This window comes from Pholis gunnellus, assembly GCF_910591455.1.
Source record: "Pholis gunnellus genome assembly, chromosome: 16".
Classification (NCBI taxonomy): domain Eukaryota; kingdom Metazoa; phylum Chordata; class Actinopteri; order Perciformes; family Pholidae; genus Pholis; species Pholis gunnellus.
Genome location: NC_136543.1, coordinates 3,546,426 through 3,572,369, shown reverse-complemented (window position 1 = coordinate 3,572,369; position 25,944 = coordinate 3,546,426). Strand labels below are relative to the sequence as shown.

The 25,944-nt window shown below is 44.3% G+C and overlaps 1 protein-coding gene across 1 annotated transcript in view; it reads left to right on the top strand.

Moving 5' to 3' along the window:
* macf1a (microtubule actin crosslinking factor 1a) overlaps positions 1–25,944 on the top strand; it is a 190,556-nt gene that overhangs the window by 85,220 nt on the left and 79,392 nt on the right. Inside the window, 30 exon segments of the mRNA XM_079175803.1 lie at positions 3,190–3,356; positions 3,670–3,782; positions 5,135–5,241; positions 5,735–5,854; positions 6,877–6,972; positions 8,484–8,611; positions 8,761–8,854; positions 9,248–9,402; positions 9,917–10,220; positions 10,727–10,855; positions 10,953–11,030; positions 11,661–11,822; positions 12,069–12,173; positions 12,974–13,069; positions 13,292–13,417; positions 16,051–16,203; positions 18,983–19,137; positions 19,318–19,444; positions 19,545–19,728; positions 19,957–20,123; positions 20,253–20,431; positions 20,521–20,659; positions 20,751–20,944; positions 21,423–21,582; positions 21,752–21,835; positions 22,103–22,210; positions 22,321–22,419; positions 22,572–22,694; positions 22,932–23,023; positions 23,711–23,846. Of these exon segments, the coding sequence (XP_079031929.1) occupies positions 3,190–3,356; positions 3,670–3,782; positions 5,135–5,241; positions 5,735–5,854; positions 6,877–6,972; positions 8,484–8,611; positions 8,761–8,854; positions 9,248–9,402; positions 9,917–10,220; positions 10,727–10,855; positions 10,953–11,030; positions 11,661–11,822; positions 12,069–12,173; positions 12,974–13,069; positions 13,292–13,417; positions 16,051–16,203; positions 18,983–19,137; positions 19,318–19,444; positions 19,545–19,728; positions 19,957–20,123; positions 20,253–20,431; positions 20,521–20,659; positions 20,751–20,944; positions 21,423–21,582; positions 21,752–21,835; positions 22,103–22,210; positions 22,321–22,419; positions 22,572–22,694; positions 22,932–23,023; positions 23,711–23,846 (4,080 nt within the window).

Sequence of the window (25,944 nt, the reverse complement as noted above, 5' to 3'; positions counted from 1 at the left end):
TAGCTATAGCATACGCTTCTTGGTGGCTAGGGAAAGATGTTGAGGGCGACACACATGCTGAGGCAGCCGTAATATCATTATGTGTAATAATATTCATTGTGTGACATGAGTCTCTAACTGAAATCAGGGGGTGAAAAGGTTGTACGTGCTTGTGTCCACATTCTCCTCTTTTCCCTTATTTACTCAGATGAACAGAAAACTCCCAGTGTAACGTGTGTGTGTGTGTGTGTGTGTGTGTGTGTGTGTGTGTGTGTGTGTGTGTGTGTGTGTGTGTGTGTGTGTAGACCCTCTTACTGTTTGCAAAGAAAATGATGACATATAGAAGTGAGCTCACGCAGTTTGGGAAGAGAAGAGGAAAGAATTCATTAGCACAGGGGTGGCCAACCAGTCAGAGACCAAGAGCCACATTTTTTACTGTGTTACCGCAAAGAGCCACATCATACACATGGGCACACATGAACATCACCCTATCCCTTCCTCACACACACACACATACCTTTGCTCAGCCAGATTTATTGTAAATGTCACACACCAACATGATAATGACAGAAATGGACTCCTAAGACCACAGGCCAGTCATTTTCAACAATGAACATTGTGTGCACTGTCTCACACAGACAAACTCTCAGTTCAACCACAAACAAGTCCACAAACAAAAATATAATAATTTACAATAGTGTTTTTCTTTTACTATGCATGTTACTTAGTGGGACTTCTGGCATTCCTTGCCTTGAACAATCCTCTTCAAATCTGGCTTGTATTCCGTTGTTGCCACTCGAAGCAATTCTTTCACATGGGTGTCAGTCAGAACAGATCGATGCTTTGATTTCACGTGTTTCAGGGTAGAAAACACAGACTCGCAGACATATGTTGACCCAAACATTGACAGTATCTTAAGCGCAGCCCGTTTGACATTGGGGTATTTTTTCATTGGCACACTTTTCCAGAACTCAATGGTCACTTCCCTTAAAGCAGGTTTGAGTTGGTCCTCCTCACAAAGATCGATCATCTCCAACTCAGCCGCAGCCTCATCTGTGACTAGCGGGGCTTTCAAACAGTCCGTCTCGGCGTTAAATGGGTCGACGAGGAACGTAATCTGTGGCCGCACATGCGCGTTTGACGAAAATACCGTATTTAACTCAAGCGAAGCGAACACGCACATTAAAAAAACACAAATACAAACTTCGATATGAACGTAAGAGCCGCATGAAACCGGGCAAAGAGCCGCATGCGGCTCGGGAGCCGCGGGTTGGCCACCCCTGCATTAGCAAGTGGCCCAATATTTCGTGGGCAGATATAAACGTGTATTTTGTGGAGAAACCGAGCATCTACAGGACGTCAAATAGCATGACATATACTGTACACTCAGAGGTTTTGAGTTTTTAAACAGAACATGGAGGTGTTGTAAAAGCCTTCAATCTCATTTTAAATTGATACTTATCTGTGTTTATTATCTCCTGCAAATATTTAAGTAAGTTACCGCGGACGCATTGGGCTAAAAGTCAGCAATCAAAGATTCAAAGATCCTGTTGGAAATCTGTAGAACTCGAGTCCGCTGTTTGAATATCAACCCTGACATGCGCACGCATACTGTTGATGATATTATTTATGTTTTTAGTATTAGTCCCGTGTAAAATGTCCCTATTTGTTTTTGTCCTCTTTAGTCAACCTCGTCCTGTTTTTTTTAAGTCGAGTTTTAGTTGAACAAGTTTTAGTCATCAGATTATATTTACAGTTCAGTCAATCTTGTCGAGCCACAGTATCATCTGTTGTCCAGTCCTCCTGTTGTCTCCTCTAGTCTCTGCAGTCCTGATGTGGCCGCACAAGAAAAAGCCGTCTTTAGTATTTCATCTTTCTTTTTTGTTGACATCATAAAGAGAGATTAGTAAAGTTTATCTTTTTTAAATTCCATTTTAGTCCCGTCTTTTTTTGCGAAGAAGAGCTTTGCATGTTGAGATCGTCCCCTGCAGCGTTTAATGAAGTCGGTGCCGTCGTGTCATCGCCTCGTTTTAGACCAACACGTTTAGTCACAGTTTTCGCTAACAGAGTTAACACTGGTGCGTTTGTGTTATCAACATTATCTGCGTCCTCGTTAACAGTCGGTTAATCTCTGTTTCTGTCTTTGTCGTTTGCTGAACACGAATCTTAACAAATAGTACTTTGTGTGAAACCACATGCAGTTGCTCCTCCGCTGCTGGCCCTTTTCTTCTCATCGTCCCATGTCTTTTATGGCCTTGCACACACTGAACTTTCGTACTGAACTATATTAGCAACAGGGAGAGAGACGGTGCCAGAGGGAGCAGTGTTGGACAGTGAGGGAGTGAACAGAAGAATACTGATGACGGTCACTACGTATACATCACTCTGCCTCTGTCGCCGTGGACAGTTGGACCCAAAGAGTGAGAATTGATAGAATAAAGGACACAGAGGGAAAATGGCCAATGTGGTGGTGTAGCTCAGTGAGCAGAAGACATAGATGAAGTAGCTGTCAGTCTCCATGGAAGCCTGGTTTCTCTCCAGGCCTTCAGTAAACATGGACTTCATCTTCTTCAGGGGCTTTCTGGAGCTGTGATTAACAGAATCTCTTGTTTCTCCTCAGTCAAATAGTGCAGTGTTTGTTTGTGTGATCATACAGCACAGGCCAGAACATGTAAACAATTGAGGTTGAATATTTAGGTGGTGATATTGAGACATATTTTTTGAAAAGCCCTAATAATTCATGAATGAAAAGGCTGAGCAGATGAAAGAACACGGCAAACTGAGGAGACAGATCGAGGTTAAAGAGGAGGCGAGGTGGGACAGAAGGAGTCGAAGAGGGGGGGGGGGGGGGGGTACACAAGCTAATGAGCAGGCTGGATGATGGAGGACGGGAATACTGAAAAATAACATTACATTAATATAGAAACACATGCAACTTCAAGATGGAACGTAATATGTGCAGCAACTTCTGGAAAGCATTTTGAATTCCTATGATTTTTTTTTTTTGTGTGAATGTACCGTGATCGATTCTGCTAAATTGAGTCAGGACTTGCAACTCAGTTCGTTTCAGTACATTTGGCAACTCAACGGAGAATTTAATTTATTTATTTTTTTGTCAGCAGTTTGTTTGTGTTTCTGATTTGTGTGCGTACGGGAAACAGTGACTCCCTGTACTAAGCCCTACTCTGCCTCTCTGTCTGCTCCCTCCAGATTTCCGAGATCTACGTGAGCGGCGAGTCGGGCGACCTCACGGCCAAAGAGAAGCTGTTGCTATGGAGCCAGCAGGCGACAGAAGGCTACCCCGGCCTCCGCTGCACCAACTTCACCTCATGCTGGAGCAACGGACGCATGTTCAACGCTCTGCTGCACAGATACAGGTCAGAGGACGAGCAGCGACATCGTATCACCTGCTTTGTTTTCTTTGAGTAGGAAGTCAACAAAATATTGATCCAGGGGAGTTTAATACCTTTTTTAAATGATACATGTAATAAAACATGTTAAGACGGTTCGTTGTAAACTGCACTGCATTTGCGAAAATACTTAAAAAGTCAAAGATGTTTCTGAAGGTAAACACCACACACACTACCAGGAATACTCACCCTGAACCGGCTGCTAAACAGATACAGCAGATAAGAGGCGGGACACACAGACGCACGCTTAAAGTACACTAACAAAATGTTTGTTTTCCAGGCCAGACCTGATCGACATGGAGGCGGTGTCGCAGCAGAGCAACCTGGAGAACCTCGAGCAGGCCTTCGAGATCGCTGAGTCGCTAGGGGTGACCAGTCTGCTGGACGCTGAGGGTGAGACGGAACGCTCGGGGTGGAACCAAGGCTGACTTATTTATCATGCTTCAACATTTAGTCACTGTTTGTCTGGGGAGCGGTTGTCCACTCTGAACGAGAGGCTTAACCCTCTCAACCCCACAACCTCGTCTTTGGGTTTAAAATGACATCATTCATCACGGCCAGAAACAACGTCAACAAGTCTGTCTGAAATAATGCTATTACAACAAAACCACTTCATTCTACATGTTCCATTTAAAGCTCTGCCAAAAATAAGCGGTTTGCACAAAACCGATCTTTTGAAGAACATTACATTTTGCGCTCTTCATCAGCGCAACTGTGAAGGCACGATTGACTCGGCTCAGACCAGCGGTCACATGACAGAAACTCAGCGAATGTTAAAGTGAAGTGCTGAGGAGAGGAGAGGAGAGGAGAGGAGAGGAGAGGAGAGGAGAGGAGAGGAGAGGAGAGGAGAGGAAAAATGTCAGTTGTTCATTATGTATAGCAAAGTGAAGACCCCGTTTCCCCCCAATATTGTTATCACTTGTGGGCAATTTAGAATATACAGATTCTATTGTTCCATTTTTTTTCCTCTTTTTTTTGGTTATGATTTATGTTATTATTACGTGTTTTAGCTCCCTCCACTTCTCGCCATTATTGTGTTGTTTCCAGAGGTGCAGGACTTCTATCTTCAGTGTAATAATAGGCCACAGTGAGTGTTGGCTGTTTGGGTTTTAGACTGCAGGAAGGAAGTCAGGTAGATTTTTCTGTCTGGTTTGTGTGCAGCTTTTTTTTATGGAGGCATGCCAACAAAAGAACCTGCCAGCCTGATGAATGCTGATGTGTTTAATGACTCTAGCCTTGAGGTGTTTTTTGTTGTTTTTATTTAGTATATTTAAAAGAAAGAATCGGTTGCCTTGAGCTATTCATTCCCTGGTGCCAGACACATTTGGTCTGATTTACACGAGAGTCACCGGCTGGAGGTTACTGTCGGGCTGATATTTCTTCATATTACCTGTCACTCAAAGCATTGCTCATGTTGCTCAAAATGAGTGGCTCTATATCCAGACAAAACCCGCCAAAGTAAAGTACCTGGATGGTGTGATTTCTAGTAGTTTGAATGTTAAGTTGTCACATCTGTAAATGTATCATTTTTACAGCCAGTGATTGTCTTATTATAGTAATATTAAATAGATATAGACTTATTATAAGTCTATATCTGTGGACCTGTAGTTTATTTTATTTTTTAACAAGCATTTGCCGAGTTCTTAATAATTTATGCTTACACATATTTTCTAATTGTCAGAGTTTAAATTGGGTTTAATCCTGAGGTTTTCTTTCTGTAATTTTCCATTTTTCTTTCTCCTCAGACGTTGATGTTCCATCTCCAGACGAGAAGTCGGTCATCACCTACGTCTCCTCCATCTATGATGCCTTCCCCAAAATCCCTGAGGGAGGAGAGGGCATCGCCGCACAGGCAAGTCACACTCTGCTCCACTCAAGCACACCAACATTACTGTGAAACAATTCAAGAATTTGTTCTGGTTTTAACTGTGTTCTCAATTAAGATATAATGTAAAGGATCATTCTAACATGCATGTACTACAGTTTATAGCATATTACACTCTTGCTTCAGTCGCCATTGTTGCTCCATCTTGTGTTCATTTGTTCATTAGTTTTTAAGACATTTTTAATCTTCAGTCTCGAGTGTAAATCCTCATTCTGTTAGATAGTCTAGTTTGCAGCTTCTTGAGTAATGACCTGGAACTTTCATATCATTTAGCAATTCATTTTATAGTGCTGTTTTCAATTATTACAAATTACTTTTTTGGGGGTTGGTAAAATTAAGCCTGTACATTTTTTTTGTGTATTTGTGATGTGTGACTTTGCATCGCTCTCTCTCTCTCTCACTCTCTCTCCCTCCTCGTCCTGCTCTCTCCTCCTCCTGCTCTCTCCTCGTCCATCTTCAGGAGGTGGACCAGCGCTGGTCAGAGTACCAGTCCAGGTTCTTCTCTCTGCTCCAGTGGAGCCGCCAGCATACGGCCCTCATGGCCAACAAGAACTTCCCACAAAACCCTGTGGAACTCAAGGTGAGCAAGGGCTCCTTTGAGTTCATCATAAGCAGTTTCCTGTTGCTTCTCCGTTAACATTAGTATTAGAGTTGGCGTTGAAGAGACAGTGTTAACTCCATTAATGAAAACTGTAATGAAATATGTTCATCGACGGCCTTTTTCTCCATGACTTAAGACGAGGCGGCGCTGACGCAATAACTGTCACTATATCCACATGAAATATCGTTGATGAAAAGAGACGAGAGTAAAATAGTTAAAAATATAGAAACTTAACCAAAGTCTCTCTCTACTCTCACATTCCTCCTTCTCTTCCTCTCTCTCTGTCCCTTTAGAAAAGCTGCATTATAAATCCTTCAACCTGTGTTTCTCATCAGATAACATCAAATCCAAAGTGAAATAAGTTTGACTAGAGCGACAAAATTGACATTTTGACTAAAAGTTAATAAAAATGTAATGAACTTGTGACTAAAACTGATAAGCGTTTTTGTCTAAGAGCACAATCTAAAATAGCTGCCAAAGTTAACACCGGTCACCAACCTCTCTCTCTTTCTAGTTAAATGTTTAATGTGTAAAGGACACAGCAAGAATTTAGCACCAAACCTTGCAACATCTAGCGAGATTCACTTGTGATCCAAATAACCTCAGAGCAACATGAATGCTTGTTTGCAAATGCATTTGTTTGTTATTGGAAATCAAATCCCTGTAAATTAGCTTGGCTTGTTTTCTTTCATACAATGGACGACAGCAGACAGAGTAAAAAGAAATAGATTGCAGAACAGAGATGTGATGTTGGCAAAAAGAAGAGAAGGATAATGTGAGAAAAGGATGCTGCTGTGATAGAAATAATGTCTAAAGATGAGGAGAGAAGAAGGAGGGAGGGAAAATGAAGCGGTCATGTACGAGATGCTCGTTGAGAAACCGGCTAATGACCACCCAGAGAGCTTTTACTGTACCTGTGATAACAGCTATTGACTTGTCTGACCTTAAACTCATCAGTAACTTGCTTCCTCCTCCTCCTCCTCCTCCTCCTCCTCCTCCAGGCACTTTACAATGAGTACGTCCATTTTAAAGAGACGGAGATCCCCGCCAAGGAGGTCGAGAAAGGTCACATTGAACACCTCTACAAACTGCTGGAGGTAAGAACAAATGGGAGGGAGGAAGAGAGTGGAAAGAGACCAGGATTGTCCCTAAGGCTGAGACCCATGATGCACACGGTGTTCTGAGGCTTTTTGTGGTGTTTTGTGTTTCAGCAGGTTTGTGCGAGTTCAGTCGGCTGCATTTGTCTCCCGGAGCAAAGACATTGCCAACGTTTTGCTGTTATCAATGTTGCAGATTGTTTCATTGAACACAAAGCACATGATAGTTGATGATAGTTCCTCCTTTATTCTCACTCAGCTGATTGCACCAGAGTGTTCGTCTGTGGTGTGACTTATGATCCGACTAAATGTAGCGCTAACGTAATGGAGGCTGTTAATGTAGTTTGTTTGGGTCTGTTTACGGTGTTTGTGGGAACCTCCGGGTCTGAAAAGGGAAGCCAATACTGAAGTGCCGCAAGCTTGCATTCTTCCAAATTCAGGCGAAAATGACTCTACTTCTAACTGGATTTATTACCTCAGTAAACATGAGTTTATGGTCTCTAGTTTCAAGTCTTCCTCCGCATGATGTTCGTTTAGTAAATTATGGTCCATTTAGAGTCAAATAGACCATAAAGCAGAGGATGCTTTAGAGCGGTGATACCCTGTGATCGACAGGTCTTGCGTCATACCCAATAAAACCACGCCCACCCGAGGGACAAACAATCGGCACAAAGTACTGAAACACTAACAGATTGCCTGTAGCTAGCTGAAAACGCTAGATGTCAGCTTGTCAAAGGATTCATTTATCACCCTATGTCTACCAAATAACTCAAAGGATGATGGGAGCTGTTAGCAAGCTAATGTTAGCAAATTACTAAGGCACTTTGTTTTCGGTTCGGCATAACGTAGTTCTGGGTTCAGCTTTTAAGCGCAGGACGCGGTTTGCGCTGCGCTTGCTGCAGTACATCGGCGCACATCTCGGCACGCCCGTGCTGGAAGCAGCGAAAAGCCGCCGCGCAAGCCATTGTACATAATAGGTTTCAGAGTGCAGTGGTGTCGTTGTCACGTTCTTGCTAGCAGACAAAAGTGACAAGAGACAAAGTCAATGTGAAGCGATAGATTGATTTCCTTCCGGTTTAGGTCGTCTGTCTCTGTTCAGCGTACGCTTAAACTAAAAGACACAATAAGGAGTCGACTGTTGAATTTCCCCTCAAGTATTTGCTACCCAAAATTAGCATCCAAATTTGTATCACAGTAAACGTACGGATGCACCTTTCTAACCAAGCTAGCGTTAGCTTCTACCGATGCGCTAAATGATGAATGCTGCTATAGCAAAAAGCATAACCCGCCTTTTTGTGCCTCAACTTGGCTTACCCTGATATTCTGACCCTAACCAATCTCACGCCACGTGAGGCTTCAAAACAGTCAACCATTGGGTGACGTCACAGTGACTACGTCCACTTCTTATATACAGTCTATGGTGTGCACTTGCACTGAAGCATCATGGAACGTTAAGAGTGTGTGTGTGTGTGTGTGTGTGTGTGTGTGTGTGTGTGTGTGTCTCCGTCCAGGTATGGATAGAGTTCGGTCGTATCAAGCTTCCTCAGGGCCTCCATCCCAACGACCTCGAGGAGGAGTGGGGCAAACTCATCCTGGAGATGCTGGAGAGAGAGAAGGCTCTACGGCCGGCTGTGGAGAGGTACAAATCCATTCAAATATTGACTTCAGCAGGATGCATCCAATTAAGTAAAAAACACTGATGCAAGTCCTTGTGGTCAATTTCTCATCAAGTGTGATTTTCAGGAACATGCCCCTTTAATCCCTATATATGTGTGTTTGTGTTTTTAGGCTAGAACTGCTGCTTCAGAGGGCTAATAAGATCCAGAACATGGCTCTGGACTGTGAGGAGAAGCTCACCCTCGCTAAGAACACACTCCAGGCTGTGAGTGTTCTTCCTTTTACACACACATGCAGGGGCGTCAGGTTTATGATCGGTGAATGTTGGATCATTTGCAATATGTTAATTATCGGCCTGCTGCTGTGTGGACACAAACGTACTTAGACAACTGGTCCAGTTCTTTCCTGCTCTGTTGCCAATTATCTCCGAAGGAAGATAATGTTTTTACTTTAGCCACATAGTCACTTTATTAGAAGATATACTTTTTTGTCATCTTGCTGTTATTTGCTGCTAATTTAGTTTCTTTGTATTGTTTACTAAATCTATGGCCAGGGGAACACCAAACATTAGAACTCGTATAAAAAGAACTTTACCACATAAGCCAAATAAACAAAAAAGCAAAAAGCTCATCCATCACCTGCCTGCTGTGGTGTCCAGGACATGTCCCGGGTGGAGAGCGGCGAGGCGGTGCAGTGTGAGAGAGAGCTGGCCTGCTACCTGCAGGACTGTGAGTCTCTGATCAGACAACTCAACCAGGAGCTCAAAGTCCTCCGAGAGGAGAAGTACTACCAGGTGGAGCAGCTGGTGTTCAGGTGAGTTTCTAACAGGGAACAAGAGAAGGGTTCAACTCTTCTCATTACATTACAGTCATTTAGCAGACTCTTTTATCCAAAGCGACTTACAATAAGTGTATTCAACAAGAGAACTACTAGTCACCAGAAGTCATAAGTGCATCTCCTTTTTTAAACAAGCATCTAAGAGCATAAACCAGAGCCAAAGTGCAGAAACAAGCTAATACAAATACAATAAGTGCTGAGTGGAAGGCTCAGGGTAGCACTTCTTGAAGAGGTCCTTTCACTGCCCTGTAGGCTAGCACCAGAGTCTTAAACTGGATGCGAGCTCTTACAGGGAGCCAGTGTAGAGCACGGAGAAGAGAAGTTGTGTGGGAGAACTTGGGGCGATTGAACACCAGACGAGTTATGAAACTTAAAACGTGTGATGCCTTTCAGTGCAGCTGTTAACTTATGTATCGTACCATTTAGGCAAATCAACTCAGGGAAAGGAATTAGTAAGTAACTATACACGTTTTTTTTCTCACATCACCAGAGTGTCTTGCCTTCAAGAGGAGCTGGTCTCCCTCAGACTGCAGTGCTCCAGCGTCTACAGGAAAGGCCACTTCTCCCAGACCCTGGGCACCACGGGGGCAGACCACCCCAGCCAGAGAGCCACGGACAGCAGCCTGACGCTGGGCCAGACCCTGCTGGGAGCCGTGGGGGCCGTGGGTGCAGTCGGTGCCGCGCTCCTGCGGCGACCCACGGCCCGCTCCCAGCTGGTGGCCATGTCGTCATCAGAGGACGAAGGGAGCCTGAGGTTCATCTACGAGCTGCTCGGATGGGTGGAGGAGACGCAGGTCAGAAACTGTAGCTGTAATATTGGAGGATGCAACTAGACATTATTTTCATTATTGGTCATTTGTTTTGTCTTGATGATTCGATTTAGTCTATGAAATGTCAAGAAATGGTGAAGGAGTTTATTTTAATTTTTCAAGAACATACTCTGTTTACAGAAATATGGAATAAAAGCAGCAAATCCTCACTTTTTAGAAGCAGGAACTTTTGCTCTATCAATAGGAAACATAAAAATAATACTTAAATACCATATAGTGGGTCTTGTGTACCCTGTACAGAAAACAGTAAAACATTATTGGAGATTCATTCTTCCATAATATCATGAAGTAACGGTCAAGAGATTAAATAACATTAATATTACAATAAAAACATCAAATCTACATTCAAACGGCATCACAAGCCTGAAAACATATTCAAAAGACTTAAAAATATTGAAAAAGTTAAGAAAATAAATGTGTTTCAGTGGGCTAAAAATACGAAATATTTCGTTGCTCTTTGTGCGTCTCAGGACCTTTTGGAGCACGCTGAATGGGGCGCCGACCTCCCCTCCGTAGAAAACAACCTCCAAGAGCACAACGCCGTGCACAGCGCAGTGGAAGAGCTCATGAGCAGCCTGCAGGAGGCGCGTAGCTACGAGGTACACACACACACACACACCGCTCATACACCAACACAGAGATCTCTGGGCTGAGAGCCGCGGGTTTGTGACGACGCTCTGCCTTCCTCTCATTCAGGCTAAAGTATCTCCCAACTTCAAGAACAGTTACTCTGAAACCCTGGCCAAGCTGGAGCACCAATACTGCAAACTACTGGTCAGTCTCTGAGAAAGAACTGTGGTTGTGTGTGTGTGTGTGTGTGTGTTAGTGGTAACACTTCTTTGTCTCCCAGTTCACCCCCTTCCTCAGTTAATCCCATTACACCATGACAGGACTCTCATGCTAAGAACACTTCACTTTGCATCAGCTCTCTTCTTACACCCCCCCCCCCCCCTCTCTCTCTTTTGATTTCTTTGTCCCCTCTTGCTTCTTGTCTCTTACTATATTTCTGGTTTTACGTGTGTTATTAATTCCTAACACTATATGAATGCATGTTTTACTTTCCTGAATTAAAAGACATTTTGCTTCTTTCTTTTTTTGTGGAAAGTCTTACATTCTCATTTTTGTGTGCATGTGCGCATAGATGTATATGCCCTAATATTCAGGAATTCAGAAAATGACATGTTGTGGAATAATGGCTCTTAAAAGATTAATTAATATCCTTGTTATGAAAGCTCATGGTTTAATAAATGCTCATTTATTCTAAAATCCCTGCAAACGTACCAAAAGCAACAGTATAATCCTCTGTAACACCCGGAGGATAGAGGATGTTTTGTTATTTATTTTTATTTCTCTCTGCACTGCTGATCCGCATGACGATGATGTCTGTTTGTGTGGTTGCCATAGGAACATTCGTCATGGCGCCAGCGGAGCTTGGAGAGCCTGCACGCGTTTGTGGCGCACTGCACCGAGGAGCTGATCTGGCTCAACGAGAGGGAGGAGGAGGAGATCGCCTCCGACTGGAGCGACAACAACGCCGGCATGAACGCCAAGAAAGAGTTATACGGCGTGAGTGGAGGAAGGGTTCACCACCAACTGCACACCTCTGGAAGATGTCTATTGAAAGAAAGAACGAGAGGCATACATAACACAAGCCTCCCTGCACAGTTTCTACAGAACGCAATTATGTCCAAATATGTTGTCTACACACACACACATCAGTAGTGTTTACACGCACACAAGCCCAGGCCGGTGCTATGAAAAAGCAGCCTGTAATCTACTGTAACCACCCGTCTTTTCCTGTTCTGTTTGCAGGAAATGAGGTTAGAGCTGGATGAAAAACAAGATGTGATGAGGTCGCTCCAGGAAACAGCCAACCGCCTGTGTCTGGAGAACCATCCAGCCAAACAGACTGTGGAGGTGAACCCATGACTTTATGCACGGAGACAGAATGACCTTTAAAGATGTCAGCTTTAGCCTCTGTGACTCATTTATTGGAGCAGTTCCCCAGCTGGACTGTGCTCTTCATGATATTTAGTTGGGTTGCATTTTTAGAAGTCAATAAATGTAAATTGGATTAAAAAAGGGCAGACGGTAAAATGTGACCTTTTGTAAACCTTTTTGCCAAACACTTTGAATTTTGAATTATATCCAATAGAAATATTAACCTTTTTGCCTCACTAGGGACATTTTGGGGCTTTTTCATTTTGAAAGTTCCACCTCAGCTCCTATATTACATATATAATATACTGTGTACCCAAAGTACAGACACTCAGACCCTTAAAGGTGCTTTATAAGAGATCGGGAGCATATGGATTGCCTCTTAATGGCTCTCAACATGGCGACGGCCAAGCTGGCAGCTAGAAGCAGCACAAACAGTGCAATCTTCATAAAAAAACCCAGTGGGTATTATGTAATTACACTGGTATCTAAAGGTTTAAATACTGAAAATGAATGAATATTTTGTAGAAAACAGTATTATTATATCATTCCTGAGATCATTCTGGTGACTTGGGATTTTCGTACTTGGTTACATGTTCACACTGCCTATTCTCCGCCTCTGCGTATTACTGCACAGTTGGAACAAGAAGTTTCAGAAGCTGCCTGATGACTGTGACTGTCTGTGCCGATCAACATCCCCGCTGATGCCTCTTGGCTCCCCTTTGAAGCTTGCGCTGTATGTAACTGCTGTGTGACATTGTCTCTCTGCGTGCTTTCAGGCGTACAGCGCAGCCCTGCAGACTCAGTGGCAGTGGGTGAACCAGCTGTGCGTGTGCGTGGAGCAGCATCTCAAAGACAACACGGCGTACTTCCAGGTGAGGCGACGAATACCGTTGCAGCTTTGCTCCCGAGCAGAAAGTGAGCTTTCAAGGGGAGCGTCAGAATATGTAAAATAGAGTTTTCACCAAATCCACTCGGTGACCTCTGTTCTCCTTGTTACCAGTCCATGTACACAGAGTATCTCATGTTCACTGTCCTCTACAGGTCCCCGTGAAAATCAATCTAATCATGTTTACTGTTCCTGTCTCCTGTGTCAGTTCATGAGTGATGCTCGGGACTGTGAGTCGTACCTGCGCCAGCTCCAGGAAACCATCAAGAGACAGTACACCTGTGACAAGAACAGCAGACTGAGCAAGCTGGAGGACCTGCTGCAGGACTCAATGGTATCTGTCCCCCTTCAGTTTGTACCTCCAGTCCTGAGCGCTGCACTGGTCAACTTTATGAAGATTTTGTGTTCTTAATTTTCCATATACATCATTTTCTAACTCTATAATCCTCAGATGTTTGATTTGAACCACCTGCAGTAAGTGAAGGCAGCAAATTCATTAACCGTAAATGTAATGAGGACGCTTCCTCAATACCCTTGAGCAAAGCAGCCTACTCTCAAATGTATCGAAGATACTCGATAGGAAACAGTAGAAGTTGAATGAAGTCTTTATTTCAGTACAATCAATCCAGGAAGAGGCTTCCCCTTCAAAATAAAAGTTTCTTCTCTCTTTTGGATACTGTTACCTGAACCCTTTCTCCTCAGCTCTGTGTCTTAAGAAAGGTCTGGCTCTACACATTATCAATCTGGTTGAGGGGGAACAAACACTCTGGCTTGTTTTTAATTAATTCAACCAATAACAAGTTCTTTAAAGTGGCTGCTGCCTGTAAGTTTGTTCAACTTAATTTAGACTCTCTGGATAAATGTATATAGATGAAGATAATGATGTTTCTCTTTATCCCAGCTTACTGCGTTCCTCCAGGTTTAGAAGCTCTGCTGCCACCTTGTGTCCACAGAGCAAACCTATACATGAAAAAAGAGTCCCAGACAGAAGCTTTAACATGAGCTAGTTGTGCACGTATACATAGCACAGGAGCAGCAGGGAGCAGCAGGAGCTGAGGTGTTAGCACACCAGCGATTGTTGCTGTGCCTCGGGCAGCCACAGCACACCACATCACATGACGGGGAAGTAATCTGTTAGAGAGTGCCTTTGCTGAATCATCCCCCCCCCATCCGTGTCCCATTTGTTAGACTGCCATCTTCACACCTACCTTCTACACACACACACAGACCTCTGACTTGAAGCAGATGGCAGCGTTAGTGTGGGCAACGCTCCACAGGCCGGAGCAGCGAGCGTATCCTCAATAAAGAGGCGCATGTCACAAACAGCTGCTCTTTTCACAGATCTGTGTGCAGCTTTGGGACGTACCGTGTGTGTGTCTACAGCCACGTGCTATTATCCAACGCTGTTTGCGTCCATGTGCGTCCGCCTCTGTTTTGCGTCGATCAGTTTCCAGTCACTGTGCTTCGTCTCTCACTGAAGCTGGGTGAAGCTGATGCTAACAAACCAAAGCTTCTGTATGATAACCAAACAGCAGAACCTTTTGTTTGGCTCTCATGATAACCGAGGAGAGGATATTAAATCAGCCCTTTCACCCTCTTTCATGCGGAGATTACGGTTTTCATCAGACTTAAATCACTATTTGATGAATATTCTGATATTTTACTACCTCTTCATAGACGGTTAGATTTGGTGAGCTCTTCCCGTCACTGAACATGGATGATTCATCTGTGTCATTTGGTTCATCTATAGACGAGCTTCTCCTAGACCTAGATGAAGTAATAAGGTCATCACACCCAGAGGACCAGAGAGCATATTAACGCTTCTCTGATAATCAAATTGTTCTCATAGTGATGGCTGTTGATCTTGTGGTTCTAATTAATTTGGAATTCTTCATGCCCCGACGTTTTAATGTGTATCGTGATTAATTGCGTTTCCTCTAGCTCGTCATTTGAGTTGTTCTCGTAGTGCTGACCGCAGCGAACGCCGTCTCAGTGTGAAATTCATTTCTGGGGTGTAATTTGAAAGTTATTTATAACGCCCCCCCCTCTTCCCTTCCCTCCTTCTATCTCACTCTGTCTCCACCTCTCACTCAATCCATCAGTACCTCTCTCCCTGCTGTTTGTCTCTCTATAATAAACCCTTAATGACTCTCTCTGCTGGGAGCCACACATCAATTGAATGTAATTATACTTGTCAGGGTGGAAGAGCTCACCTTTTTAAATGTTTAATGGATAGTGCCCAAGCTAACACCAGCAGCTGAGTCAGGAAGTCCACTCATCACAGGCTACAGGCTAACAGGCTACCCATCATCCTCGTTCATAATTCACAGTTCTTTTGGCGTAAAATAGATAACCTAAAGAAAGATGTAAAGTAATATTTTTAGTTAAGGATGCCAATGCCAGTCAGCCCACCCATCATCTCCCGGGATGAAGCCTAATGACTTCTCCTCTAGCGCCACCATGAGGTCTTTCAGGAGATGTATCGACAGACAAAAATATCTGATCTCAGAAAATGACAGATTAGTAGAGAGAGACAGCTGTTTATATGTGATTGACAGGTCACTACTGCTACCAGAGCTGTCTACGGCTTTTCTACTTTCTCTCCTTCACTTCCAAATATGATCAATTACGTATTTACAGTTGTGACCTGTCAATCACCAGGTAGCCCCGCCCTAAAGCGTACTCTGCTTTATGGTCTATTTGACTCTAAATGGACCATAATTTAATAAATGCACATCATGTTGTATTGAAGAAGTCTTGAAACTACTGGTTGCAAAAAAACAAGATGGCAAGATGCAGAACCCAAGGTGACGACTACGTCCTCTTCTTATAGACAGTCTACTACAATAATAAAGGCTTCGTAATATCTCCTTCCTGTTTATGCTGCGAAATGAATCTCTGTTACTCTGAGACCAACTAACCAACGTGAAGTGATCCACAGTCCTAATGATTCTCTCCGTCCCGTAGGAGGAGAAGGAGCAGCTGATCGAGTATCGGAGCACGGTGGCGAGCCTGGTGGGCCGGGCCAAGGCGGTGGTGCAGCTCCGCCCCCGCAACCCAGAGAGCACCCTGGGACCCACAACGCCCATAAAAGCCATCTGTGACTACAGACAGATAGAGGTATGGGGACCCACCACATACGTGTGCATGTTGTAGTTAGATTCCGATACTGAAAACCAAAAAGAAACGGTAGATCCCATCTTAGCTCTGGAAAACCTGCGTTGTAACAGGATCCACTGACTTCCAGGACGAGGATGTGACAAACTGTGACTTCACTCTATTGTTGTAACCCTCACCACCGACCGCCTCCTCTCTGCCCTGCACTTCCTCTCCAAGCCCCTCCCACATCCACTTTGTGGCTGCTCTATTATGGCTCCTTCCTCCATGCTGTGAAATATATATATATATATAATTTAAATATTTAAATTGATGAGTGCGTCTACACAATGTCTATTCTCCGTCTAAGTGGTCCCTTTTCATGAATAAGAGTGTTTTTTAGTAACTGCTCAAACTGTTTTCACTTCATTTTTACTGGAAAGTATAAATAGCAGCGCTCAACTTGGAAGCTGAACAATGCTCCAGCATTTATCCCTCACATAGTTCTCACAATAGATGATCTTTGCCTTTTGTTCTCTTCAGGAAGAAACACGTGACTAGATCTTTGTAAACAGCCAAAAGACAGGAAGTAAAGTAGCGAATAATGAGAGTGGAGCTGAAGTTGTGCATTGATTCCCCTCAGTGCTGCTTTTATGTAACTCACGCAGAAAGTCTCTCTCCCTTCCTCTCACTCTCAGCTGTGATGTCCTCCGGGAGTCTAAGAGCCGATAAATTAAACATCTCTCATCCCCGTTTGCGGGCCCGGTCGGAAAACCAGCACCCCCATCGCAGCACGGGCACGCTGCTATTTTTAGTTTGCTGTGTTAGATCGAAGCATACTAAATGTGAGGTGTTGTATCCAGGTGAAGAAGGAAGGTGGTTTGGTCTTCTACCGAATCACCGATCTAGAAATCAGAGCTGAAAGTTATGCTAAAAGAAATCAGTGTGTGCTGGCAAAACGTGCACGTGACCAAAAGTAATCTTTCTCTCCTTCACTTTCCTGTGTCTCCTCCTTTCTCTCTCCTTACCCTCATGTACTTTCCCTCCTCACTCCCTCCTTCTCCTCTTCCTCATCCTCTTCCCTTCCTCTGGGCTGGCAAGACAAACGTTCAGGTATAGCTGCCTACATTCTCCCTCTCTCACCTCAGATTCTCACACTGCACACACGCCGCCCTGGTTGCTCCTCTCTTATCAGCTGATGTCAGGCGTCACTGTCATTAAAGTGACGTGAGTTTGATACCCGCCCTGGCAGGTGAAATTAGTTAAACAGTAGGTGTGTATGGATTTGGTCCTTCTACCTTCCATTCATTGGATTTTCTACCCTGAAACCAAAAAATGGAAATGGAAAATCGGGCCTGATCCATCAGAACAAAATGCTAAATTGTTTTTATTGTTAAGTTGGGTTATAGATAGTAGAGACAAAAACACAGTTTCATCTCCATGTGTGTCCACCATTTATTAACTTTCTTCTTGTACATACTAATACTTTCACACTGACTGCACCAGAGGTAAAAGGGGGGGGTGAGGAATCGCTCAGAAGGCGAGTAGTTGTGGGTTTGTTAACAGCATCAGCGCTGATGAGGGCCGGTGGCAATCAGTGAGCTGAACTGGATTTAACACGCCCTCGTTCAGTCAGCCAATAACAAGTCGCTGCTTTAAACTTTTGATTTACATTCCATGTACAGAGCATTGCATTATGGATGTATTGATGACTGGTGTGTGCAGGGAGGGGGGTGAGAGAGGGTGGGGGAGGCAGCCCTAAAACACTTCCTCACAGTCTCGTGGCTTTGCCTTGTGTTTCTTTTAGGAAATAAATGCTCTAATCACGACTTTGCTTTTGTCCGTCGCTGAGTTTCGTTAAATCACCACGTCACAGCTGTTTGTGTTTAACTCGTTGGTGAATTGGTGAAACTCAGCCCAGGTATCAATAAACCTCACTTTAAGGGAACGATTGGAATGTTTTTGAAGTGTGGTTGTATGAGGTACTTATCAATAGTCAGTGTGTTACCTACAGTGGATGGCCAGTTTGGAGGAGCAGACGGCAGAACCAGCACAGGAGCAAATCAATGAACTGCTGTAGACGTATTTTACACCTAAAAAAGTCAATATCAGTTTAAGTGTATGCTTATAATACATTTTGCTGCTGCCCCCGTCCACAGCAGTGTATTTCTTTGCTCCCTTGCTGGTATTCTTGTTGGCTCTGGATAAATTCCTCGTACAACCACACTTCAAGAAATCTGAACTGTCCCTTTAAGTTTGGAGAATACTTGCTGCTTTCACAATAAAGGCTTCCAGAGTAGAGGTGCAAAGCAGCTTTCAGTCCACATGGCATCGTTCCCGTGTCAGGCTCTCTAATGTCATATCATTTTAGGGCTTCTGCTAACTTCATGAAATTCATGAATGTTTGTATTTTGTGTTGCATTATGGGTTTGTTGCTATCAACTTTTGGTTTACATGTTTTCACTTCTCTCCTCCCCGATTTGTCCTCTTTTTTTCATCTGATCTCTCCTCCATCCATCCTGTTATCTAACCTCTCTCATCTTTCTTTTTAACCATCAAAATCCTCCCTTTCCTCTCTTGCCTTCCCATCTTGTTCTTCACGTTCTCCTCATCTGTTCCTCTTCCCTTCCTCGCTCCCAACATCTGTATTCCCATAACCTCCATATCCACATTTATTTCCTCCATCCCCCCCCCCCCCCCCCCCCCCCCCCCCCCCCCCCCTTCCATTCATGCTCAATCTATCCCCCCTCTCTTTTTCTGTGTCTGCATCCATCCTGCGCCCCCCCCCCCCGCCTCCTCTCAGATCACGATAACCCGCGGCGAGGAGTGTGTGCTGGAGGACAACTCTCAGAGGACCAAGTGGAAGGTGATCAGCACGACGGGGAACGAGGCTATGGTCCCCTCGGTGTGTTTCACCATCCCACCTCCCAACCAGGAGGCCATCGACACAGCCAGCAGGTGAGACGCATGCGAGGAGCACATGTAGTGTTGTTGTGGAAGTAAAGAACAGGATAGTGATGGTTGTACAGTTGGTGATAAGGTGTGGATGTTTTGGTGAGGAATTGGTGTCCAGTTTGTATAATAAAATATCAGGAAGTGGTAAGAAAACTGTGTGTGTGTGTGTGTGTGCGCGTGCAGGGCAGAGCAGCTGTACCAGAAGGTCATGTCTCTGTGGCATCAACTGCATGTGAACATGAAGAGCGTGGTGTCCTGGCACTACCTGCTCAAAGATATCCGGACCGTCTCCGGGTGGAACCTGGACACGGTGAGACTGAATTCCATTTGCGACCTGTCCTCTCCTTTTTCCCGTCTGTCCCGCTCCCGTCCTCCTACTCACCGTCTCCCTCTTGTGTCTCACCTGTCAGGTTCGCTGTCAGGCCCCGGCGGAGCGGCAGCAGGGCCTGGATCACCTGGAGTCCCAGCTGGCCGACTTCCTGTCCGACAGCAAAGAGAGCTCCGTGTTCACGGCGGGCGAGAGACGAGAGCTGGAGAAGGACGTCCAGCAGGCCCAGCAGCACTGCCAGGACCTGCTCCTCAACATGGAGACCGGTGGGACAAATATATACTCTCATGGATTCACACATGCCTCCTAAACACTCAGATTAGAAATGACATGGGGTGGGATGTAACAAACTCTTCACTTAAGTATTTCCTTCTCATGCCACGTAATACTTTTATTCCATTACATCTCAGAAGGAAAGATGTGAAGGCAAATGGCTGCAGTGTTACTGTTCAGGTCCTAAATAACTCCTCTTTTTCTTTTCTCCCTCTCTCCAGTGGAGAAGGACGAGTCGGTCTCCCGTTCGTACCTGTCGGAGCTGCAGAACATCACCCTTCGTCTAAATGAGGCCGAGCAGAGGCTGATGAGGGGGATTCAGACTCCGCCCCCCAGCTGGCTGTCAGGTGACAGCGCTGACAACACTGTCCAGATAGCGGAGCAGGAGGTCAGTTTGAGCCCCAGCTGATGGTTGCAACTGGCAATAATTAATATCAGTTACTGTTTCTTGAAAGATGTGAGTTTTTGAACTCTATTTGGACGTTTCTCACTCCCCTCATTTCCCATTCTTGTCCAGAAGCTGCAGTCGGATCTGGACGCCGTGCGCTCCAGTCTGGGCGACGTGTCTCGGCGCTGCGTCAGTTTCTTCGAGGAGAAGCCGACGTCCTCCGCTGTTCCCGTCCTCCGGTCTGAACTCAACCAGGCCGTGGAGAAGACGGACAAACTGCACAACCTCTCGACCGTCTACCTCGAAAAGTCCGGGAGCTCTTTCCTCTTTCTGTCTATTCATCAACTCAGAAATAAACGTGAATGTGTCACTCACACTTTACCGTTAACCTCCTTAGGTTAAAAACGGTGGACATCCTGATGCGTAGCCTGGATGAAGCGGAGAGCCAGGTCAGGAAGAACGAGAGCAGGCTCAGTGAAGAGGACATCGTTCCTGCTGACACGGCGGCCATTCAAAGCCTCAAAGATCAACTAGGGGTAAGGGACACATTGTCATATAAACTAAGACTTCATGTAGTGAAACTATTTGACCGTTGTGCTGCATCCTCTCCGTCCGATCTCTCTCCAGAGGTGGCAGGCCCAGCTCGCCGAGCAGGAGGGTGTCTTCCAGGCTCTGCAGTCGGAGGTGGGTCGGGCCAAAGAGGCGGGCTCCCAGCTCAGCAGGCTCCACCCAGACCGCAGCCCCGAGCTGGAGCGCTACCAGGAGAGAGCCAATCAGGTGGCCGAGAGGTGGAGCGGAGTCAAGAGACAGATGGAGACACGGTGAGCGGGACGGGGTGACGATGAGGAAAGAGAGAAGGTTTGGGGAAGAGATGAGTAGGAGGATTAACAGAGGGAAGGGTCACTGTGGTGATTAATAGAGAAGTGTATAACGGCAGAACATGCTACAATAAATTGTCTTTTATAAAAACATTCTCATACTGGATACAGTGCCCTCTTGGCGGTTTTCCTATTTTGTTGCATTACATCCTGGAATTCAAATGTTTCTTTATTTTGACTTTTTGTCTCCCACACACCCCAAACGTGCACGTCTTAAAGTGGTCCTATGGACAGATACTGTGGAACTTTAGTTATTTTTCTGTCGGTCCATTACATAAAATCCAAATAAAAATCATTTTTAATTACAGGTTGTAATGCAACAAAATAGGAAAAAGCAGTGCACTGTACTAAACTTATGCTGTACTTACAATAAATCTTTGAGCGTTGAATGTTCCTAAAGTCTTTCCCTGTTTGATTGCAGACGGACCGATCTCGAAGCCGTGGGCTCGGCCCTGCAGCAGTACAGACACGGTCACTCCGCTCTGATCAGCTGGATCGAAGAAACGACGGAGAGACAGGAGAACACACAACCCGGACAGACGGACAGCAAGGCGCTGTCCGAGCAGCTGGCCCAGCAGACGGTTAGTTACACTAAATGCTATGGATCGAGTCTCAGGAACCATTCAAGATTAGAAAAATCGGTGCACCTCAAATGTTCTGGACAAATAGGGATAAAACAAAATAGAACTGACATATTAAATCTGACAGACTTAAATACATGTGTTCTTTATGTCCGATTCCCCTCCTCAGGCATTAGTAGCTGAGATTGAACAGAATCAGGCCAAACTAGACGAGTGCCAGACTCACTCCAAACTGTACTGCACCTCAGTGAAGGTAAGGACTCCTTGTGTTTGTTTCTCATATGCAGCATGTCGAATGTGTGAACTGGTGTGTGCGGAGCTGTTTCTCTGCGACGGTCCAAATGATCTGGTCACCATTGTTCTGTGTCTCAAACAATCAAGAAGACGTGTAAATGCATTTGATAAGTGTCAGTTTACCAACTAGTGTTCCATTATTACATTAAAATACTCTCTCTTGTATTATGTGCAATCATAATACCGATATCTGACTTACTCATGTGTACACGACCGTATTCTTTAGGACTACGAACTGCAGCTGATGACCTACAGAGCCTTCGTGGAATCCACGCACAAGTCGGCCGTCAAGAGGAGGAGGATGCACTCTTCCTCTGACGCCATCACTCAGGAGGTGAGAATGAGAGAGTCCGCTAAACTCTTGTGATTAATATCACGGAGACATAGTTTGAATATTAAGATAATCTATATCTTGTATTTGTTTCTGGGTCTTTCTCTCTGCAGTTCATGGACCTGCGCACACGATACACAGCCTTGGTCACCTTGACAACCCAACACGTAAAGTACATCAGCGATGCCCTGAGGAGACTAGAAGAAGAGGAGGTGGGGCTTTGTTTCGCTGTGTTCTCCCTCCTGTTTGGAACGTGTGGTTCGATTAATTCACTCCAGTGCAAAGTGTGAAGACTTTGTGCATAGAATAAGGTGAAAGGTAAATAGTTTGAGATTTATCTTTAATTTTTTTTTTATCTGTGCAGAAAGAGGTGGAGGAGGAGAAGCAGGCCAGGGTGGGGCAGGTCTCAGACCTGCTGGGCTGGGTCAAAGGCCTCCAGGGACGGACTGGGGGCCCCAACGCCGAGTCCTCACTTGCTGCTCAACAGGTACAACAGAAATCTAATATGATTATACACATTATTCCACAGACAAGTTACATTTCAGCATTTGACATCAAAGTTGTCCAGTGGGCTGTGTGTTCTGTGCAGCTCACAACTGCTTCATTATATGAATATATACAAAGGATTATGCTTCCTCGTGAATCAAATGTAATTTGCTGTTTGATTGAAAACAATGGTGGTTGTCCTGTACTGAGAGCATTATGCATATGTGTTCTTCTAAAGGCCATCAGTGAACAGCTGGCAGCCAAGAAAGACGATGTGGCTGAAGCCATCAGGAGCACTCAGGGCTTCCTGCTGTCCAAACAGGCCAGCAAGTAAGACCACGCTCCACACATTCACTACACTAGCACAGAGCAACAAGCAGTGCATTCTCATCCAGTCATGGAAATTCTAAATGAAAGGGATAGTGTGGTTGTATGAGGTTCTTCTCCATAGTCAGTGTATTAACCTACAGTAGATGGAGTTTGGAGAAACAGACAGGAGTACCAGCACAGGAGCAAAGCAATGGACTGCTGTGGACGTATTTTAGACACCTAGAAAATAAAATCATTATCAGTTTAAGTGTACGCTATATTTAGAGTATTTAGTTTGTCTTATTATTATGGTTAGTTCAAAATTCACCCTACTTACACAATATAAACAAACATCTACTGTTGGTAATACACTAAGTACCTCATAACTATAACGCCTCTTTAAAAACAGGCCAAACTATCCCTTCAAGCTGATTTTTGTCAGATTTATTAGTTTGGGGAATTGGATGAAACCTCAAGGGAAGGTGGGGAATGTTTCAAATGGACAGGTTTACAGTAATATATATGTACTGGAATATATATTATCAGCTTGTTACTGTACCAAATGGTTTGTTTCAGCTTACAGTATCTAGAGCTTTTTCACGGGTAACATTCGTGTCAGTGATGCAATAGGAAGAAATCCTTTTTGGGTACATCTCACATTAAACTCACAAAGCCCACCCGCTCTAACCTTCCGCCTTGTGTCCTCAGGTTGTCCCCAGAGGAGCGTGCTCATGTCGAGGCTCAGCTGGACGAGCTGAAGGCCGCCTACAACCAGCTGTGTAATAGCTCCTCCCAGCAGCTGCAGCAGCTGGAGCAGCAACTGGCCAAAGAGGAGGAAAGAAAGGTAGATCGGTTGGAGAGGGGGGGTAGCGCCCATTTGTGACAAAAATGTATTTTCAGGTTTGGTAAGCTTGTCGAAATGTAATTGTGAAAAATGTTGCTGAAAACGCCTGCGAGCTAAGCGTGAGTTCGCGTATGGGCCAGCGAGAGAGAGAGAGAGAGAGAGAGTGTGTGTGTGTGTGTGTGTGTGGGGGGGGGTGCGTGCGTGCGCGCGTTTTGCAGCATGTGTGTTCACTGATTTTTGACAAACATCACCACTATTGACGAGTCTCACTCATTGACTTGGTTCGGTTTAACAAACATCACAGACCCTGTCCAGACGTGTATCCAGATGATCGTAAAATAACTTTTTATTTAGCACTTTTGTGTGACCTCTTTTGTCATTCAAAGATACGGTACAAATAATAGATTAAAAGCTTTTTCAGAAAATGAGATTGTTTTCTAAATTAAGAATTCACTGGATGACACGTCTGAACTGGGCCGCAGCATGGAGTGTTCCACTGACTCACACGCCTGCAGTCATTTCATCATCTATCCCCACCTTAGATTTTGTCATCATCATCACCATCACTGTCATTATCATCAGAAAATACATCTGCTGAACTGCTAACATGGTAATACATGGCCTTAGTGGTGCCGCACAAGTCATGCTAGCCGGTAGCTAGAAGCTGTAGCGCTCCGCTCTTTGTGGATCCATCGTTAGAAACAAATCATTTACGATTTAGATGCACCTTCACCTTTTAATCATCTTAGTAGCTACTGAATAGTATCATGTTTCTTTGCTTCATGTAGTAAAATAATGCCACTACATAAAGTAAACACATCACATTGAAATAAGTTTTACTGCATTAAGTTTACCCCTTGTTTATGTGTACAATCGACCATTTATACATGCACAGTCAGCTCCCACTTTGTCATTCCTCTTCTGCCACATGCAATACGGTACATCTGTCAAAGAAAGGTATTGAATGTGTGAGAATTTCAGGTTCCAAGCAATCCTTGATGATAATTCTTGTCTTGACAGCTGCACCTCACGACCAATTCCTCTGTGAATGTTCTATGTTTTTACAGGGGACTCTTATGTGACTAAACAAATATTCACTGAAGCATAGACGCTTTTAAAAAGTTACTTTTAGGGGTTTTGAGTGTAAGTGCACCAGAGGCCAGCTATGCAAAAAAAAAAAACACTTCACCATTTGAGCATGTTGTGTCCAGATCACCAGAGTGTGTGAATGAGAGTTTTTGTGTTTGTTCTAATGCATACTATTAATGTGTGAAACTTTAAACCAGCGTTTTGCTTGAAAACCACTAACAGCAGCCAGAGGAGAATTGTGGACATCCGAGCTCTGAGCCAAGGATCACAATGGGAGATGGAAAATAAAGCAGGACAGTTGTAAATAAACTAAATCTGCAGATCAGTTTACTGTTCAGTTAGCGCAAGTGTAAACCATATCGTATCTCACAAGATAATACTGCCAATGCCTTGCCAATGATAATGAGTAGTAACAATCTTACTGTATGTGATACATGGTATGTTGCAAAACGATCTGCAATTCGTCATGGTATCTGTGCAACTGAAGAGCTAAACAAAGCTTCCATATAGTAGTATTTTTTATTATTTTCTTCCAGTCTAAAGTGAGGTCAGCAGGATTTAGTGTCAGTGCAGTGATAGGAGTCAGAATTAAGAGTGGCATGCAGATTGCTAACAACCAGCTTCTCACCTGTCGCGCCTCGCTCTGCCGATACATAAGCTGGCCCATTAGTGCGTGTTCCACGGGACAAGCCCGTACGGTAAGTAGCGCTCGCTTTCTCTTTTCTCTCTACTAGAAGTTTTATCCACCTCTTCCTCTTTCTGTGTTCTTTTGTGTGTCTTTGTTTTCCTTTGTCTTGAGCTTTTTCTGTATTTTTCTGTTGCTTTTCTGCATGCTTAGTGCTTGTTTTAGAATTGCAGTGTAGTTGTAAGTATTAAAGCCCTTTTTAATGTAAAACAAATGTGGGAAAATGGGAAAGAACAGTAAAATTCCTTATATGTACAAATAATGAGCATGCAATTCATTTATTTATTGGTATTTAATTATATCTGTTATTGTGTTTTTATGGCA